General features: G+C 37.0%; 1 protein-coding gene across 4 annotated transcripts in view; it reads left to right on the top strand.

Annotated features, from left to right (window-relative positions):
• LOC138838825 (glutamate receptor 4-like) overlaps positions 1 to 20,597 on the top strand; it is a 274,865-nt gene that overhangs the window by 241,252 nt on the left and 13,016 nt on the right. For 2 of the 4 annotated variants that reach the window (XM_070038187.1, XM_070038189.1), the window contains exon 14: positions 19,203 to 19,317. The exons of the other annotated variants lie outside the window; for them this stretch is intronic. In XM_070038187.1, the coding sequence (XP_069894288.1) occupies positions 19,203 to 19,317 (115 nt within the window). The remainder of the gene's footprint in view (positions 1 to 19,202; positions 19,318 to 20,597) is intronic. 4 annotated transcript variants of the gene reach the window in all.

The following is a 20,597-nucleotide window of genomic DNA, read 5'->3' as shown; positions in this document are numbered from 1 at the left end:
TCTCTAGCTCCTCCCAACTTCTCCCCACAGCCCTGTAGGCAGAAGGCTCATTAAAGATTTAAATTCTCATTCTTATTCCACTAGGATTCTTCTCTTTTTTAAAGAAGATGCAAACCAATATAGACATGGACTGATAGGAATATGTTGCATAAATTATTTAGTTTTTAAAAGCAAATTCAAATCAACATCCAGGATGTGCCTGGATCCAAAGTCTTAGAAACCTTCTGTCTTACTAGGTTCCGGAGAGACTTAAGATCAGGGTTTGTTTGGTTCTGTTTGGTTTTTTTAAGCAGGTCTTTCGGTTAATTGCTCTGGACACTGTAAGACATGTGTGTAATTCATTAGCTATGGCATTCATAAGCTCTGCTGTTTTGATTCATTAGGCCATGTGAGTCATTTAAGTAAACAGTGATTTTTTTTTCCTGCCATGTATGCTGAATCAGAGAATGCTGACAAATAGCCAACAATGTTCTTTTACTCTCGGGGATTTCTTTTCGTTTCCAAGCCATGCTGTTTGCTCAAAAAAAGCACAGCTAAGAGAAACAATAGGATAGCCATTCAGTATGGACAGTTAGGTTTAAAGATGGTAAGGTGGACTTTAAAACAAATGCCATCAGGGTCTTCATTTTTATGTATTTATTTTGGTGGTACTAGAAATTGGACTTGCGTCCTCTAAAGATGCTTGTAGAAGGGTCTGTCAGAAGACAACTATTCTCTCACCAGTGGGGTTAAAATGATGGCTCAAAAGAAACAAGATCTAATTAGAACTTGCATCAGCGGGTGAACTCTAGGTGGGGGGAGAGGGAGAGAGAGAGAGAAAGAGAGAGAGAGAGAGCCCAATGGACTTGGAAATGCCTATTTTCAGGAACCCAGGGCAACCAGAACTGGTCCTTTGAAACTGTACTCATCACGGTTCTCTTACAGGTAGGGGCTGGGGGAGGAGGGGAGAAGTACTAAGAAAGGAAGTAGAAGGCCACATCTTCAATGGAATTTTTCTTTCAGGATTCAGCAAAATCATTGGCCCCAGTGTAGGTCGATAGAGTCCTTTGCAGATCAAATTGTGGGTTATTTTCCACTTTGCAGAAGTTTCAAGGAAGATGTATCAAAATTCAGATGAATGTGTGAATGATTTAAACAAAGGAACCCACTTTTCCATATAAATTTCATGAGGCGTTATTTTAAGTTTGGGTCTTACTGCTTCCAAGTTATAGGAGGAAAGCTGGGCGCTATTGGCTCATATCTGTAATCCTAGCTACTCAGGAGGCTGAGATCTGTGGATCACGGTTCAAAGCCAGCCCAGGCAGGAAACTCTGTGAGAGTCTTATCTCCAATAAACCACTAGAAGACTGGAAGTGGCTCTGTGGCTCAAGTGGTAGAGCGCTCACCTTGAACTGAAGAGTGCAGGGACAGTGCCCAGGCCCAGAGTTCAAGCTCCATGACCGACAAAAAAAAAAAAAAGAAGTTATAGGGGGAAAAATTGCCAATCATGCTATAGGAGAATCAAAGTATTGTATATTACCGATCATGCTATAGGAGAATCAAAGTATTGTATATTTTTATACCACAAGGAAGTGTTTAACTGGTAGTAATTAACACAGATACTACAAAAACTTTAAAGTACAGAAGTGTGAGGTCAAGCGTTTAATAACACTGAACATCACTTGACCTCAAATGAATCAGCATTTACATATCTCCTGGAAATGAGTTACAGGTTAAGTATTACAGAAAGAGATGCCTGTGGTTGTCTTCCATTTTTCCTAGTCCTAGATTAAAAGATACTACAGAGAACTTGGGTTTCTTTGTGTGAGCCTACGTGCTCTAAGCATCGTCATCACACTAACGAACGATTAGGTAAACGAACAGCAGTCACTCAGCCCCCAACAGGCATGCGCACAGATGCACACAGGTTCCCTTCTGGTAATTTGCTTACTCTTTGAGATGTTGGTGTCCATGGTGGGTACCCCGTGTACTCACAAACCAAGATGTCACGTGGCACCATCATTGAGTCTCCGTGTGTCCCAGAAGGAAATGACAGGACAGCAGGATCTATATCCTTCCTACTTTCCTTTCCCCATGTTGAATACAGTAGAAAGTATAAACCTTTCTGTTGCCGTTTGAAATGACAAGTTTTTCCATTCATCTCTTTCGTATAATTAAAATATGACTACATATTTTAAAATATTAAAATATGATATAGAAAATATTAAAATATTTTAAAATATGACTGCTTTTTTTTCTTTGCTTTATGGCTTAGCAGGCACCATATACCCGGTCCCTTCTTCCTACTATATCTTTTAAATGCTGGAATAATTCACCCTCAGTCTTTTGACAAATACTTCCATAAGTGGTTGCTGGATCCCCACTGATAATTTATCAGGTAATTTTTTTTTATATTATTCACCTTCAGGGATGCTTTACAGCTCCCTACACAGACACCACCAGGTTGGAAAATTTCTAAATTCAATGTTTAGATCTTTTCGGGGTTTTTTTAACCAAACATTGGTAAGTTTATATTTTAGTAAATTTACCTTAAAAGTGAGGAAATTTGTGGTCACTTTAACTTTCACCACTTCAAAACACACAAAACTGCCAGGCAGGAAGATTAGCTGTTCTTTCAACCCATGCACTTGCCTCTTCGACAAAACCAAGTACATTGCAGTACAATACAGATTAACTCAGTTGACAATGTACAGCTGGCGGGAGAACAGAACGTGAAGTGACCAAGCCAGCTAGCTTTAACCTACACATGCCAACTGTTTTGGAAATATAAAAATCTATGTAAGGTTATCTGATGCATAACAAATGAGTTGAAGATCTCTGGAAGGCTTTTCTTATGCATGAGTACCATATTTAAATGTTACGTCTTAGTATATGACAAGTCATTGTATAGGTACTCTATGATTTCATTCATCTCTAGAAGATCATCCCACTGTATGGGATGGGCTCAGAAGCAGTTGGCCGCCTAGTGGTCAAGCTAAGAACAGTCAAGGTAACAATGAAGTATGCATGTTTCTGAGTTTGAGTTCTCTTTTCTGGAATGGTAGAGAGAAGCCAAGATATGAGTTTCCTGAGACTAAAGCTCTTGAGCAATGAGGCTGGAGAGGAGAACCCCCCCCCACACACACATCGGGGTTCTGACAACACTAAGATCTAGAAATAGACTCAACTAAGACAATCTAGTAAGAAAATAAAATCCAATCAAAACACAGCCTCTGGAAGAATCTTCTAATAAAAGAAATCAGGTTGATTTCTCCAGTACAGGATCAAAGGGCATAGGACCATTACTTCTCTAGATAGTAAGTACTCTTGAAGTTTATGATTATAAAGTTGTCTTGTATTTAGTTGATGATTAGCTCTTATCCTCCAAATATTAGCAAGGGTCTTTAAATGACAAGGTTTGTGTTAGTGCCCTCAGGTGAATAGAATTCAATTCTACAGGCTTTCCTTCTTCGGTGGTAGGAGGGCTAGGAAGCCAGGAAGGATAGCACGCTTGGTACCTCAGCCCAGACATAATACTTAGGGCATTCTTAGCTGGAAGTTCAGCGCTGGAATGGGGTGGTAGGCTGAAGAAGGGAGGAAAAAAGAGTTCTTTACTCTTGAAATAATTACATTCATAAAGAATATTTTACCAACACTTATACATATGACATAGGGCTTTGGAGAGAGTGATGGTAATTAGGTTTACCATAAAACTCCAAAATGCCTGTAATAAAATACTACAAAGCTCACTTTATTGTGGAGATATAATCCCCATGATGTGCAATTCTGACATGATGCATTAACACAGTTTTATGCTTATGATAAACATCTCCTTAGAAGATCATAAATAAAGAAGAATTTCCTGCAAAAGGGAAAATATACCTATTTGTTTTAGCTAGTACACGGAAAACAATTCATCCACAGCTTTAGAAAAAATAAGTTCCTTTTGTTTCCAAAGATAGTATCAGCCAAGACAGGGCTGGTTTATGATCCATATTTAAGAAGAACATAAAATAGTTTGGTAGTCATTTAGAATGAACTAGAAAATAGTAATGACTTTAAAATGTATTTCAGTTTAACTGGGAATTAAACTTTTTCATTTATTTTAAAACTTGTGTCCAAAACCCCATCATTCTTCTAGTTCTTGCTTTCAGAATAAAATTACACACAGCGAAGATAACTTTGCTACATTCATGTGGTAATATACACACCTAACAACAACTGAATAGAAAACCACATTCCTTTCAAAACTCCAAAATACTAAGCACTGGGGCTAAGCATTTTCAAAAACAAGCATTGTACTGATTTTAATGTTATAAATAACAAGTAACCAATGTTAGAAATACTTTGAACATATTGTTTATCCTCCTTAATATTTCATAATTTTAAAAATCACTCACTTTAAGTGGATGGATTCCATGCTTTCTAAAATCTAAGGTCCACTCAGAAGAGATATACACAGAATGGAGCACACTTTCAAAAAGGCCCTGAGTCGTTTTTTGAGTTTCACAACTTAACAATAAAGATCTAGTGAAGAAATGGACCCCCAGAGAAGTTTTTCCAGACATGTTAAAAATTCATTATTTTCTCTAAATCATAAAATTTTTTAAATTCAACTGGAAGCCAAGAGACAATAATTCATGCCTGTAATCCTGGCTACTCAGGAGGCTAAGATCTGAGGACTGTGGTTTGAAGCCAGCCTGGATAAGAAATGCCATGAGATTCTTATCTCCACTAAACTACTAGGAAAGCTGGAAGTGAAGCTGTGGCTGAAGTGATAGAGCACTAGCCTTGAGCAAAAGAAGCTCAGGGACAGCACCCAGGCCCTGAATTCAAGCCCCAAGACTGGTACTTACAGACAAATTACATATAAATTGGAATCACCAAACAAATCAGACACAAACAGACCCTCACTTGCAAAGGAAGTGGATGAGAATGTGGGCTCCTCTTTCTTGGCACTTGGCATAGAAGATACAAAAACCTTCAAGAATTACCTACGAGCTAAGGTTGCTGAAGCATCCTGGTATCACACTTGATACCAAAAGAGGTGTAGCTTCAGGATCGCCCTCTTTCAAATAACACTGGGCCGAGGTCCCATTAGGAACTAAGACCTCAGCTCCAAGCCTTAGCCTTCCATCTTTTCAGAACATGCAATGAAACCACACAAGAAAACAAACTAAAACATTTAAAAAAAAAAAAAACCAAAAGCCAACAAACAAAAACAGCAATGACAGCTGTTTTACATTGTTAGCCTACTAAGTATAAAAAGCAGATTAAACGCAAAGAAAACTTAAACGGGACAGCAGGTATTCAGAGAGTTAAGACAGTATCTTATCCTTTGTTTTACATTTGAAGCTAGTTAGTGGTAAATAGAAGTGGGATCCAATAAAAGGTGATCTCAGATTGTGTTCCATAGTAAAAAGGGGGGGGGGGGTGAGTTACCATAATATAATACGGAAATAAACCAGAGACTCCATTAAGATATCATTTCATTTTTTATTTACTTTAGGATTTTAAAATATGGTTCCTGTAGAAGTCTAGCAACTATTGAACAATAATATTCCTTAAGTGAACCAAAATGGTGAAACAGTATAATAGTATATATAACAGTAGCTTTTCAACCTACTTCTGTGCAGATTAGTTTCACGTATCCCTTTTAACCTTCTTACCTTGTCATTTAATTGTAAAAGAAGACAACTCAGATTACAGATGTTAAGTGACTTGTCCATAGTCCCACAGCTGCGGTTAGAGCTAAGATCTGCCTCTCTCCAGTGCTCTTTTGGGAAAAGAACAAAGACGGGCTTTTAAATATAGAGTTGACTCTAAAAAATTTACTACAGTGTCTGTTGTGCCGTTCTTCACAACATTGATCATTTCAAAGCATATTGGAACTCCCCCCCCCCCAGGATAGAGAGCTCAAATTTCCATCATTTTATATGCTTAAAGATTGTGAAGTTGAAGGAATTGTCAAGTTAACACCAATATTCTACAGCAATTAAAATTCCACCCAGGCACTGGTGGCTTATGTCCTATAATCCTAGCTACTCATGAGGCAGAGATCTGAAGACCAAGGTTCAAAGCCAGCTGGGGCAGGAAAGTCTCATCTCCAAATAATGACCAAAAAAAGCAAAGTGGAGCTCAAGTGATAGAGTGCAAAAAAGCTCAGGGCCAGCACCCAGGACAGGCACATCCCTGCTTAAAAAAAAAATCCTAGTCCCACAAAAATGAGGAAATTACTGGGCTATGATCTCTCCAGCATTAGACTTACTAGACTTGTTCAAGTAACAAGTATAAGAGAGTCACATCTTTTCAAAAGGAGACAGTAATGTTGATGATTAGATTCCCTTCCTATTTCCAGACTCTGGGATTTTGAGTTCTCCCACACACACCCCATTCTGCTTAACAAAATAACAAGATTTGTAACTCTTCAGTGTTGCAGACATTTGGCATGACTGAGGGATAATTCAATTTCAGAACCATGGTAAAAAGTTCATCTGGTTTAGGAATCAACCAAAGTCATTCCTTCAATAAGTAGCTGCTTTCATGATAGTTGGTCTATGTTGTAAAATGGAAAGGTATTTAAGGAAGGGATTTTGCTATAAAAGCCAGTGGAATCACACGTAGATACAGGTCTTGGGCATAAACATTTTAAATAGATAACATTTAAAATATGTGTCAACATCGATGTTATACAACGTACAGTCTGACAAAATTCACTGAGTTATTTTTAAAAGGAGGGGGATAAAATTCCCAACACGCATGAGATACATGCATGGGAAATGACTTGTTGATTTTTTGAAGACAAAACTTACATTTTTCAGTATGTAGATATGATCAAAAAAATTGAACCACAATGTGATATCCTGCAGTGTCTCAATATAAAACACTTGAGAAGGTGAGTTTTAAGGGCAGTAGAACAACCCCAACAACTTCTTTACTATTGAATTTCTTTTTCATTTTTCTTTTCATCACAAATAGCAATCAGTTTAAGCCCTGAAGCGTGAACACTGCACAGCCACTATAATTTTATCCAGCCCAGGCAATGTGCCTACAGTTATTCTTATTCATATTTTCTCACACTATACCATAAATATAAAGATTGCCCTCTCAAAATGACCATATAAGTGACATCCAGAGATGAAGTAGTGCTTCATAAAAAGCAATGTATTCACTTTTTTTCATATTAAGCATAACTGTACAATTTCTGGTTGTGTCTGTTGCAGAAAAAAATACTCTATATGTTTCTTGGAATTTATAGTTTTTAGTAGCTGAAAGGTTGGCTTGCTGAAATAGCTATTTCTGGTAAACTTATTAAAGATGATAAAGTTTAAGCTCCCCAAAAAAGCATATAAGAGAAAGCATGTATGTTACAGCTAGTATATCATGAAGCTTAAATGTGTATTAAGATTATAGGACCAATCTAACTAAAGCAAATGGTAATAGCAATAGATGGAGATAAGGTTTCATTGTATAATGTAGAATCTGTAATCGAGTGTTTTTTTCCCCTGCACATCTTCATAATAACCATTAGAATAACAATGACAACATCCCCATTTTGATGTCTCTGGAACATCCTGGGACCCACTGAAGTTCCAAAGTACATCCGTTTCCTCACCTGCTGTCATTTTACTTGATGAAGAATGTTAATAAGTTACCCAAAGTTAAATAACAATAGCACATGATCTTGTATGGGTTCAGGCTCGTTCATGGTCTCCACATTCCTTCATGTCTCACAGAATTCCATCACTTGTCTGGTATTTGATGTTATTTGGGAGCTAGTCACCCACCATCTCTGAAATTATGCCAAAGGGTAACTCAGAACTGATTGGAAGCTGATTACCTTGTATCAAAGGATACAAGGTAATCCACATAAGGCCAGACCCTGTCAGAGACTATACAAATGAAAAGGAAATAAAGATTTAATTATGGTTATCAAATACCGAGCACCTCTATGTGGATCTGTTTTTCAAACATGAACACACACACACACACACACACACACACACACACACACACACACACACACACACACACACACACACACACACACACACACACACACACACACACACACACACACACACACACACACACACACACACACACACACACACACACACCCCTCCTTGAAGTTGATTCATTGTCCTTGCCGGGACAGATGTTAGCTACTCTTGAAACTTACAGCATGTAACCAGAGTGACTGAGGCGACACTAAGCCTGTCACTGGAAAATTTCCAAATCCTTGTGTCTCTTCACAATGCTTCCTGTCTATCTCCAAAGACATCAGGATTCTGAGTTAGCTGCAAACAAGTTAAGGGGAAAAATTGTTTTTCATCTAGTAAAGGCCATACTCCCCTGAATATACCTGATCTTGAAGCTAAGCTTGTTTAGTACTTGGATAGAAAAACAAGAAACTCCTGTCTGTGATTTCCAGTTTTGAAACAATAAAACAAGCCTGCGATGTTGGATAATGTCCATTTCTTACATTTGTTCCTAACCCTGCCATTTAATGATACTTCATTAATTTTTACAATAGTTTTCCTTTGTGTTGGATCAGACTTAAGTACTGTTCCACACACACGGTGTTGCTTGGAGCACTCTTATGTTATTCTCAAATACCGGAGGAAGCCTGGGAAGGGTGGACTGAGAAACACCACAGCATGCCTCCTCCCCAGTGAGATTGTGGTGTTCTCACAATGTACATTATCCACTCCAATTGGTCAAAGTTACCCAAGTGATGTTCTCCCATGAACTCCCATGTTCTAAGCCAACCTTCAACTTATTAGAGCTCTCTGACGAGACAGACTAAAATGCAGACACACTGCCTGTGTTACACCATGAATGTTCATTCCCTTTGGCTTAATCCTTCATTAACATTGGTTTTAAATTCAATGTGGTGGAAACCCCAGTATATCAGACACTCGATGGTGTCTTGTGAGACCTGAGGAAGGGGTTGACCAGAACTGAACTTGACTTTGATATAAGATCATGTTCTATTATTGTTTAACTTTGGGTATTTCTCCCCTAGGAGGAGGACAGAGGAGAACTAACCAGCTCCAGGACCAAGGTAAGAGGGGAGTTTTCTTTCAAAAGAATGGGTTCCATCCATTTGAAGGAAACCCCTCCCCCACCTATTTTTCAATCCCTTTTTCTTTATACATCTCTATTTTTTAACCTTACCAGCGTCAGGAAACCAGCTTGCCACTTGTGTGTGCATAATAGTTATTCTCACATTCACTTACAAATGTCTTATCAGGAAAAAGAAAGAAAGAAAGAAAATCTTCACACCAATCATAGCAGTTATACGCTAATGCATTTATGTTTTCCATCACCATTGAATTAATATTCCATTAAAGCTCAGATTCTTCAGCTCTTAATTCCTCTATATGGAGAGTATACAGTTACTCTCTCAATTTAAACGTAATGAGTGAGAAGGAACAAAAAGTATTTTAAAAATCCAAATCTAAAATGTTTCTAATGAAGTAGATTGATACTGAGATTTTTTTAAATGAAGCTGATGAAGCAATTTTAACCATACGTATTTGGAAATATGATGAGGCTACACTTTTGGTCTAAAGTAGTATCCACTTAATGAGATCTTAAATGTACTGTATGAAAACTATGATTAGAAAAGGAAGAAGGAAAGGGAAGAAATACTTTGAGCATTATTTCTCAGTGCTATTATAGGCTCTTCCCTGGCCTCTCTTATATTTCTTTGAGTGGTTTCCATGACACCTCTATTTTCATGTTGTTGTCTTTGGGAAATCATCAGTACTTCCTCTTTGATATCTTTACATAGGGAAGAGCACAAGGGAAAAACAAAGAATTTTTTGAGTGTGTACAATTTGAGATAGTAGAAGCAAGACAACCACCTGATTAGCAAAAGCAAGCAGGTTCTAGATCCTAATCACTAAAAGTTTTTGGTTGTTACTGCCCTTCAAATGGTGTGAATCTTGTATAAGTCCACCATATGGTTGGTTATGAGGACTGAACAATAAGAATATTAAGTAGCTGGCACAGTGTTTTGTTCCATAAAATATAACCAATTTGTGAAGCCTTGAACATCAGAACAGTTAGAATAGTATCTTAGAGCCAGGCACTGGTGGCTCACACCTGTAATCCTACCTACTCAGGAGGCTGAGATAGAAGGATCGCAGTTCAAAGTCAGACTGGGTAGACCCTTATCTCCAATTAACACCCAGAAAACCAGAAGTGGAGCTGTGGCTCCAAGTTGTAGAATGCTAGCTTTGAGCAAAAAAGTTCAGGGACAACACCTATGCCCTGAGTTCAAGCCACACCACCACCACCACCACCAAAAAAAAGAGTATCTTGGAGGCAATCACTGATCACAGAAGGATTTTGACAGAGTAGAATAAACAAGCAGACAATCAGGTTATCTTGACACCTGGCGCATAGAACACAGATATGTGATACTTAGTGAGCCATGCCAGTTTAGAAGAAGCAAAAATATGAATTTGGGAGGCACTTTTTGGAGAGATACAATTCCTAACAAATAATTGGCTGTAGGAAAGGAACAGAAACAAAACTTCGAGTGTTAGATTGACATGTGTGGCTGGACCTTGTTTCTTCATTATCTCTTTGCAGTCTATTTTCTCTGGGTAAAAATTTCTAATCCCCGTTCTTGGGATACAAGGCTAATTAAAATTTAGATCATTAAATTACAACTTACAACTTAGATCATTAAGAACTTTTGTATGTATTTGAAACATATCTTATTTTTCCTTGGGAGGAAATAAATGATACCAAACAAGTCATCGTAGGTTATTCATGTCACTTCTTAAAGGAAATTATTTCTTCTTCTTAGGTTTGGGGAAACTCTCAGTTAAGTTTACAGGAACTCTTGCCTTTCAACTTTTGTCTCAACCCAAGAAGGGTGTAGACAGAGTGGTCAGAAGTTGATCATTTGCTAGTACAAGGAATACATAAGTCAACTTGCCTCGGGAGTTTAATCAGGGAAAATCTCTTACTAAGCCTGAGAAAGTTGTAAGTAAAGAGAAAAGTTCCTTTAGAAAGAAATAGAAGGGATAAAGTGTTTAATTACATAGGAAAGAGTACCACCAGGCGGGGTGTGGGGGGGGGGAGTCTAATATCATGTTTAGGAAAGAGCACTGGACCAGACGGCAGATGACCTGTGTCCAGCTGGACTTTGATGGACAAGTCACCTAACTTTCATTAGGCCCCAGTGACCACATCTATACAATGACAAGGCTGGAGCTAACGTCAAACCCTCATCTCAACTCCACAATTCTAGGTCTCTAAATCTTTAAAACAATTGATGTAGGAAGCAGCAAAGGAGGGGCAAAGAAAACATGACCTCTGGTTCTTGTAATGGTTTAGAATTCTTAAAATCACCCGAGAGTAAGGAGCATGGTCTAGAAGATGAAAAAAACTTAAAGTCTGGGACAGGAGCAAAGCCCACACTGCACCATGACCCTAGCAATACGTCATCTATATGCAAGCCACCACTGCCGCATGGCACAAAAACTGTGAATATTACAACAACGAGTCTTTACAATCTTTAAACTACAGACTCATGGTAACCACTACTTGAAAAGTGAATTGTATTCAGTGAAAACATGAAATCCAATCTAAATGCTATGGGCTCTCATGAAATAAAAACTCCCTTTTTTATAAACTAATTTGCCAATACAAGGGACATTGGCTAGGGGAGGGACACCATATAAACTCAAATAGTACCCCAAAAGTATCACCAGGAAAACCAAGTTTTTAGTAGTTAATGTGAATAATTGATACTTTTTCAACATGTAAATGCAACTAAAGTATCTTTCAAGTCTTCTAATTCTAAAAGAGATACTTTTAATCTGTATTCATGATTTCCTTTCAAAGACCAATGAACTTCCTGCAAATGAAGGCCAGTTAATTTCTATTTGTGCATTTGTCCCAAGAAAATAGCCAGCTTTCATCAAATTCCCAAAGTAGGTTAGAGAATTTTACTCTGACAAAAATCATCAAACTGCATGAAAAATATTTGTCAGGATTACCTGTAAAAGCATTCGTTAAAAATATAATTACACTTTTCACATTATCGGTGTCTGGCTAATTCTCTGACTCAATTACTGACAGAAAGCCTCATAGAAATCAAAGTATTTCTTTCAAAGAACCACAGACTCAGTTCTGAAATGGATTTGTCATGGAATAGTCCCAAGGACATTACAATGTAGACATAATTGTTGGAAGTTAATCTAGTATCTACTCCAGTTATTCAAATCTTCTTGACTCATTTGGAGTAAAAATTACAAAGGTATATCCACTAATTTAACTACATACCATATCTATTACCTAAAACCCAAAGACATGAAATCCTTTCTTCTCAAAGTAGTTTTAGAATGTTCACAATCAATTATGCTGGATCTGAACTGTCTTTCTGCTTACAAAATTTAAAAAACTTTTCACTTGTCATGGCATAAGCAAACTGCAGTGAAAACTCAATGTCTTAAAAAAAAATTTTGCATGTAGATGTAGAGTAATTTAGCTCAAATTCTGCCTTTGGAATGAATGCAGAGACCCAATGAAGCACAAAGTGCCTTGTGCGTGTCTATTGAGAGGAATAATTTGAGAAGAAAAGTAATATCAGTGCTACAAGTTAAATTGAAAACTTAGTGGAGCATTGATAATGCCAGAACGAGTTCCTCTTCCAGACTATTCCAGACTAAATAGCTGATAAAGGTTACGACTGTGAATGCAAATGCCCTTCCTTAAAAATAAACATATTAGTTCCTAATCTTTATCATTTGACAGCTTACTGGGTTTTATTGACCTTTTTTGTATTTTCCTGATTGATAACCAAAAACAAAATTCCTCAGCTGACTATTAATTCACTAGATATGTGGTTCTAGATGGAATTCATTGTAAAGTAAGATTTTTCTGCTAACTTAATCCATCCATTTTTATTTAAGGAGACATCATTAAATAATTTAGAAAAGTAACTCCTATTTTATATTTGCTCCTCTTCTATCCGATCTTGCTATGTGAAATGGGTCTCAGGACACACAATTCTTATCTACAACATACCCACCATGTAACTACAAAATGAAGGGCTTCTGAGGAGTTTGTATACATCTTGCATGAAAATATATTTGTATTAGTTGTTCATATTTTTTCAATGTAAACATATATGCACATACTGTACAGTATAGGGAACTTTACATCAAATGAGTTTTCCAATCTGGAACTCAAGTTTTACTTTGAAGAGAGTTGTAGTCAGAATGAAGTAGGATAAGAAGTTAAAGAACATTGCATTGTTTCAATTTTAGCAAAAAAAAAAGTCAGGATTTTTTTTCTCTTACGGTCTCTAATTTGGAAAAAAAAAAAAAAAACAGAAACAGAATTGTTAGCTATAAAATCTGCTTTTCTAAAAACCAAGATATATACATGGCCCACTTAACAGGACTCCAGCCCACTCACAACCACTGTCCTTTAGCCTGAAGGAGAAAACTCTCCTATTTGTGTAAATATCTGTAACACAGTAAGTCTTCCCTCTAGGCTAGTGAGAGTTCCATTAGCCTCCTGCAGATGCTCTCTGAATCAGCTTCCTGCTCATTCGAGCATTACTCTCACTTCTCTGCCTAACCATCCCTTTCTGATGAGGTAGACCTTTGTACAAGTCAAGTACAGCACATGGTCTCCAGCCAGTGACACTGAACACCAAACCAAGATACACTATGCAATCAGAAACAATAAACATTTTCTCTGAGATTCTTAAGAATAACGTCTAGGTTCTACTTCTAGATTCTTCTCCCTCACGTTGATTTGATATAAATAGGATATAAATTTTGGCTTCAATAAAACAGTTCTGTAAACAACTGTATTTACAGAAATTCTTTCCCTAATTTCTTGCTGTAGAAAGTTTTGAGTGAGTGAACAAAATACAATTAAAATCAATTACAGTGCCTTTACTCACAGATAGAAATCTGTTGTTCATCCAATATTTTTTCATTAACATTAGATATGTGTGTAGGTTATCAGGCCAGGATCACAAATAATTTACAAATGTAATTCTTTTCCTTTAAACTTATGATACTGTAGGCATTTTTCTCATCATTTTTTAATGACAAGACACTACTATGTGCATCACAGATAGGCATCAACACTAGCACCTCAGGAGCTTTGTAGATATATAATATTACATCTAATTCAGAAGAATCTGATTAGGTAGGGTCAAGTCTCATAATTTGTACTTGTAACAAGGGCTTTTGATACTCAAATCAGGCTTTTGTCCAGTGGGATGTATGAAAGCTTAATTAATCCTCTCATTTGGAAATATAAGTTGTTCTCTATGTTTTGATATATAAATATACTAGGAAGTTTATCTTAAGTTATTTTGCTACATCTTCAGCAAATTTCTTAGGAGTTAGTTTTCAAAGGCAAAAATTGTGTCAAGGATAAAAATTGTTTTAAAGATCTTGTCCTATAAAGGCAAACTATTTTCTAGCTTTTAATTTGATCATCAGTGTATAAGACTTCCCAGTTTACTAAACCCTTGATGATATTGAGCATCCTCTTTAATATTTTTTCAATAAGAATGAAGAAAACTGAACTTGCATCACTTTAATTCAAAAGTTGAGTTCCAAGTAAGGTTGAATCATTACATAATTTTCCTTTCTCCTGAGTCAATAATCAGCTTAAAATCATCTTTGCTTAAAATATCTTTTGCTGATTTTGAAGAAATTCTATTTTGCTTTTCACATTTCTATAGTTCACATAGCTTAAAAGTTTACACCTTAAAAGTAGATAGGAGCTGGACACTGATGGCGCACACCTATAACCCTATCTACTCAGGAGTCTGAGATCTGAGAATCATGGTTCCAAGCCAGCCTGGGCAGGAAATTCCATGAGACGATTTTGTCCAAATAACCACCAATTGTCCATCAGAAGTGGAGCTGTGGCTCGAGTGGTAGAGCGCCAACCTTGAGCAAAAGTGCTCAGGGACAGAGCTCAACCCCTGAGTTCAAGTCCCAAGATTGGAACAACAAAAAAATAGGATTTGTTGGGGACTATGAAAAGAATCTTATTCAAAGCAATATTCTAGGCATTGTACTGGAGAACATAGCATGAATGGAACACTCAGGGAAGGAGAGCAAGGAGATCTTTGCTCAGGTGTATATAACTAAGGATCTATCCTGCTCAGGACAGAAAGCTCCAGCACCATCATGCAATAGTTAAGAGAAGTACACTGTACTGGAGATTGGCACAGGAGACTGGCATCACAGCCAATAATGAAATGTTTGTTCTATTAAGGGAAATGGAACTGAATTCATTTTAGCCAGATTAATGAAGTTTGGGCAAATTATTTATTCAGCCATCTGTGTGCTCTGAATAGCTTCTGGGGAGATACTGATTTAATCTATAGGATTGTCATCAAGCTTTGATCATTAATAGTAGAAAATCCAGGACATCACGGGTGCACTTTACCAAACTTAAGCCTCACTTATTTAGGTGTGTTTTTTTGGCTTTGTTTTCTGTACTGGGGTTTGAACTCAGGACTTCATACTTGCTCAGGCATGTGCCCCACCATCTGAGCCACACCTCCAGCCCGAAGTAGCAAAATCTAGACCTTCATCTGCTAGTGGATGTTTTATCATTTGTGTGCTTTAATACCTCACAACAGAGAAATTATGCTACAGTATCTATGTTGTGCATAAGGCATAAAGTAAGGACAAGAGCATTCCTCCTTGAAGTTATAGAATCAGAAGATAAGTTATTTGTGAAAGGGCACAGGAAAATAAGTGTATTTTGAAGAAGAAAAAAAAACCTACAATGCCTTAATTTACCTAAATTTGTTAAATGGAAAATGTTTCTGTTTTATGTCAAATATCAACTACATCCTTAACAACAACAACGTGTCCCGAGCTCTAAGGGAATGATGTACACCGAGAAAATCCGTCAAGCTGGAAATCCCAGGACTAGAACTCCCAAGTTTTCCAAAAGCCCCAGAATTCATTACAGCCCACAATCCATGTCCAACACTATTGAGACAATAAGGTTTTTAGAGAGTACTTTTTCTTATTTAGATTTCCCATAAGGTAGAAGAGTCGCAGGCAGTTACCTAGGTCCTATTATAATATACCACACACCTGTATTCTCGAGTGCAGTCTACACATCCTGAGAAAAAATGTGCTCACTCACTGTAGCTTCTTCCTCCCTTCCCATTTTTTAAATGAAAAGCAGTCTGTTTCAATGGACTTTACTCTGTAAAAGCTGCACTTTAATACAATTAAAAGGAATCATTCTGCTTGACAGATAACTCTTACAACTTCCTGGACACTTCATTAGAGCAAGAATATTCTTCACAGTCAATAGGAGTTTCTGATATTGATTTTGAAGTCCATGCCTGAAATGTATAAAGGAGATTCCATGTCCCCATATTTCTCTGACTTCTAATGACAACCTTGCTGATGAGTAGCTCTTAAGGATACCTTTCTCACTTTAGTTGGATAAAAAAAAAATACTTTGCTGTAGTCTGGTAAAATGAGTCAATTAATATAATAGGGTTAAAAGTCATTTGATGGTTCTTATTAGCAACATGGAAAAGTAGTTCATTTCATGAAACAGAGCAGATTCCCAATGATCTTTGCAGATATAGTTGATGCTGCAGTTTAAATGTCAATACAGTGATGCTTGTAGCTGTAAATTTATTGCCTAAGGAAATCATGTTGTTAGCTAGACAATGGTAGGAAAAAATCATAGATAAATTTTAACATAAATTTAACATAAATCTTGAAATACTGAAAACTATCTCCAGATATTACTAGAGCCTTCTATGTCATAGCATTGACAAAACTAAACATCATGTATGACAGTTTGTTGAGGAACCAACCACATGAAGGAAAATGTGATTGTGAACTTGGCAGTGATTTATCTGTCAGTCAAATGTATAATATCCATCAAATATAAACACAGACATATATGTACAGATAGCAGTGTGAAACTAAACTGTTTTTACATGGCCTATCAGGTGGTATTAGATCATATCTTAGAATAATTTTGTAGAAAGCTTGGTTCCAAACAATTTTCTCAACATAAAGCTTTGTTCTTATTCATTCCTTTATTTTGCTTTTTTTGGTTTTCTTTGTGCTGTGAAACTGTCTTTTGATATAGCTAATAGCCCTGTTAAATAACCCTCTCATAAAATGGTTTGTTTCATCTAAGGAATGGTCTAAACCAACATATACAGCAATTGGGATACTTCATTTAAAAAAACCACTAATACAAATGTTTAAAGCTAAAATACAATGAAAGATAAGAATTATTTTCATTAAGATGTTAGTAGTTTTAACTTACTGTCAGACAAAATTTATGAGTGTAGTGGCCCATGCCTGTAATCTCAGCACTAGAGAAGCTAAGGCAGGTAGATTGTAAGTTAGAAGCAAAACTGTGCTACATAGCAAAACCCTATCTCAAAAGAAAACAAAATAAAAAAGATCCCTTTGTTTCACTTATTGTAGACACAAAACAAATTAAACCAGTTATCTCTTCCCAAGAGAATTTTTTTAAATAGATAGCTATCTTCATTATTTATCCAGGCCTTCATTTTAATGTGGTCCGTTTAGTGAATTGACTACTTGCTGTTGTTTAGTTGAGGAAATGTTTTATTTTGCACCACTAATGTGGCATTTACTTGGGAATGTGAGAACAGCTATGTATTGAATTAGCATTCTGTAAATGGCAGTCTAACTCTTAAAAAGAATTAATGGTCCCAGAGTGTATAGTTTACTTACCGGGAATGTTGACTTTGTGCCCCAATAGGGCCAGCACACAGGGAAAGAGCTCGTGACATGGAGACATGGAAAACCACTTAAATAGGCTGTTTGATGGGGTTTTTTTTTTTTTGGGGGGGGGGTCTGGTCGTGGAGCCTGAACTCTGGGCCTGGATGCTGTCCCTCAGCTCTTCAGCTCAAGGCTAGCGCTCTACCACTTGAGCCACAGCGCCACTTCTGGCTTTTTTGGTTTTTGCTTATGTGGTGCTGAGGAATCGAACCCAGGGCCTCATGCATGCAAAGCAAGCGCTCTACCACAGACACCTTCCCAGCCCCGGGTTTTTTTTTTAAAGCCCACATTTTTTATTAGTCATTTAAGTGACATTTTACTTTTGAAGTCATGCTATTTGTTAATAGTATTTTGTTTTATTTTATTCTTTCCATCCATCATTAAGTAGTCACCAAAGTCAGTGTTTCTCAGAAAGCACAGCCCAGTCTATACCCAGATTCCTGCAGTACACAAGCCACTCCCTAGATTTAATAGAAATCTCATTAATTGCTGGAAAAATGTCATGAAAGAGTCAATGGGTATTTATAAACTGTACCTTAGAAGTAATAAGGAAACAAAATACATAGGAGGCAAGAGCCCGTGGCACTTTTAAACCTGTGAGCAAATAGTTAGAATAATCTGCCTCTTATCCTTCTATAGAGATAAACATAGAGAAAATCTAATCTGCAGCATAACTTCCTGGTGTTTAATTACTTAATTTAAGCAGTCAAATTGGATATGTGATCCTGATTTCCAAAAAGCACACATGCTTTTAAAAATCAACACAAAAATTTAGATGGAAGAACTTAGCCCTAAGAGCTGCTTCTGTCTCTAGACTTAGCAGAAAGTTTCCTCCACAACCTCCAGCCCATGAAACTGATCCAACAAGAAAAGCTTCCATTCTGAGATCAACAGAATCAAACAAATTAAATCCACACAGATAATAAAGGGAATAGCAATTAAGCCCCACTCTTTGTTGTCAGGAAATCAGTACAGGAAAGAAATTGTTAGGTTCTTGTTTTGTTTATATCATTTGAGTTTTTCCTTCAGGGAATACATTTTCATTTCAGGCTCTTTGGGGTCTTTGACATTTGTAGAGGCAAAGGGATTCAAGAGATAATTACTGGTAAATTTGAGTTTATTAACTATTTTGCAAAAAAGAAAAATTGATGTAATTGGTTGCTGATAAGATCAGTTAGTTGACAATAAACAAACTATGAAAATGAATAGCCCCAAATACTGCATGTGGAATATGTTTGAAATTAGGTACCATTGATTGCCTTTGGTTTGGACTATGGTGGATGGAGCTGCAGGATGGCAAAATGAGAGGTTTATTTAGCGTCTGGGAGAAGCTTATAAAAAGCTTTAAGTCCTCATTCCTTCTAACATCCTAACAGCTGTGCAGTTTCTTACAAAATATGTTTTATCGTTTCAAGAAATGCTGTTAACCTCGCAGTTTTAAAACTGAATGAACAAGGCCTCTTGGACAAATTGAAAAACAAATGGTGGTACGACAAAGGAGAATGTGGCAGCGGGGGAGGTGACTCCAAGGTTAGCCTCAATGTCACCAAAAGCGGGTAAACAGTATGTCAAGTAATAGGTGCATCTGCTGGGAGGCGTGCACACAGCAGCCTGCTAGTCCCGTCCCTTTACAAACAAGTATGCAATTACTGTCAAGGCAAAAATATTTGCAACCGCGATCGGTTTGGTGGCACACTAACCAATATGGTGGTAATAGTCTCTGAAAAGTTCTGGTTTGAAGAGGCTGTGGACTAGGCACTCACAGTCCTAGGAACGTATGGTTTGGAAAGAAAAGAAAGGCATGAGAGTTTCACAAAGAGCCAGTGAGTGAAGAGAGGAGAGAAAACATCAGGGTAAGTCTGACTTGTTTTCTTATTTTAGTTGGCCAGAACTTCTACCAAATATTAAGTAACAGCAATAAGCTGACTCCATCTAGACCGTCTAGCGAGCCTTCCAAAAAGGTGTTTTTTTTCCCACATAAAATTCACAGGGCTTCCATTTGAATTCAGTAACAACTCCAACATAGAATTACAAGTTTTCACCTTCCATGAATGCATCAATTACAAAAATGATCGAAGAGAAGAAAAAAAACTTCTTTGTCTTCACCTTAGACATATTTTTCACTTCACAAAATGTTTTTATATTTCTAAGTAGATTTCAAAAATGTATACAATTGGCAAGTATAAACTAGTGTCCCAGAGTCCTTCCTTATGTATGGCAGAGTTTTTAGATTTAAAGAAAATAATTACTAGATGAGAAAATTCTGACTGAGAAACTACCATCAATTGATATGCAAAACGAGTGAAAATTTTTACATTTTTCAAATGTAAAAAATTCTACCCCCAACCAAAATGCTTTTCTCCAGGTTCCTGATTGTTCCCATACTTGGCCACATAAATTCAGAGAGAGATTTAACTCCATTTACACGGCATGTCAGGATATCTGCCATTACATACTCCAAACTCCATTCTAAACAATCCTAATAGGTTGTATATTGTCATGATGTTTATCATAAGAGCAAAAAGTTGTTGCAATGTAACTCATAATAATGCCCTACCTTGAATTTGTATAAAAGATAATATTTTAAATGGCCAGACCTAACTTGCATCTGAGTAAACAGGAGAGAGCTGTTGCCTTTCCAATTCCATTCTGTACTTTCTTCAGGTGACTGGTGTTCTTTTAAACTTTCCTCACTCCTCCTGTTCGGCTGATCTTCCTGTACAGAGGAAAAAGGAGGAGGAAATGTGCTAAGTTGAGTAGAACAGCTGGCTCTGAAGCCTTTGTTGAGTATAAAGTTAACTCAGGAGAGA

The sequence above is a fragment of the Dipodomys merriami genome, unplaced genomic scaffold (genome assembly GCF_024711535.1).
Source record: "Dipodomys merriami isolate MVZ:Mamm:240054 unplaced genomic scaffold, mDipMer1.0.p SCAF_29, whole genome shotgun sequence".
Classification (NCBI taxonomy): domain Eukaryota; kingdom Metazoa; phylum Chordata; class Mammalia; order Rodentia; family Heteromyidae; genus Dipodomys; species Dipodomys merriami.
Note: the sequence above shows the minus strand (reverse complement) of the source record. Positions and strands in the feature narration are given on the sequence as shown.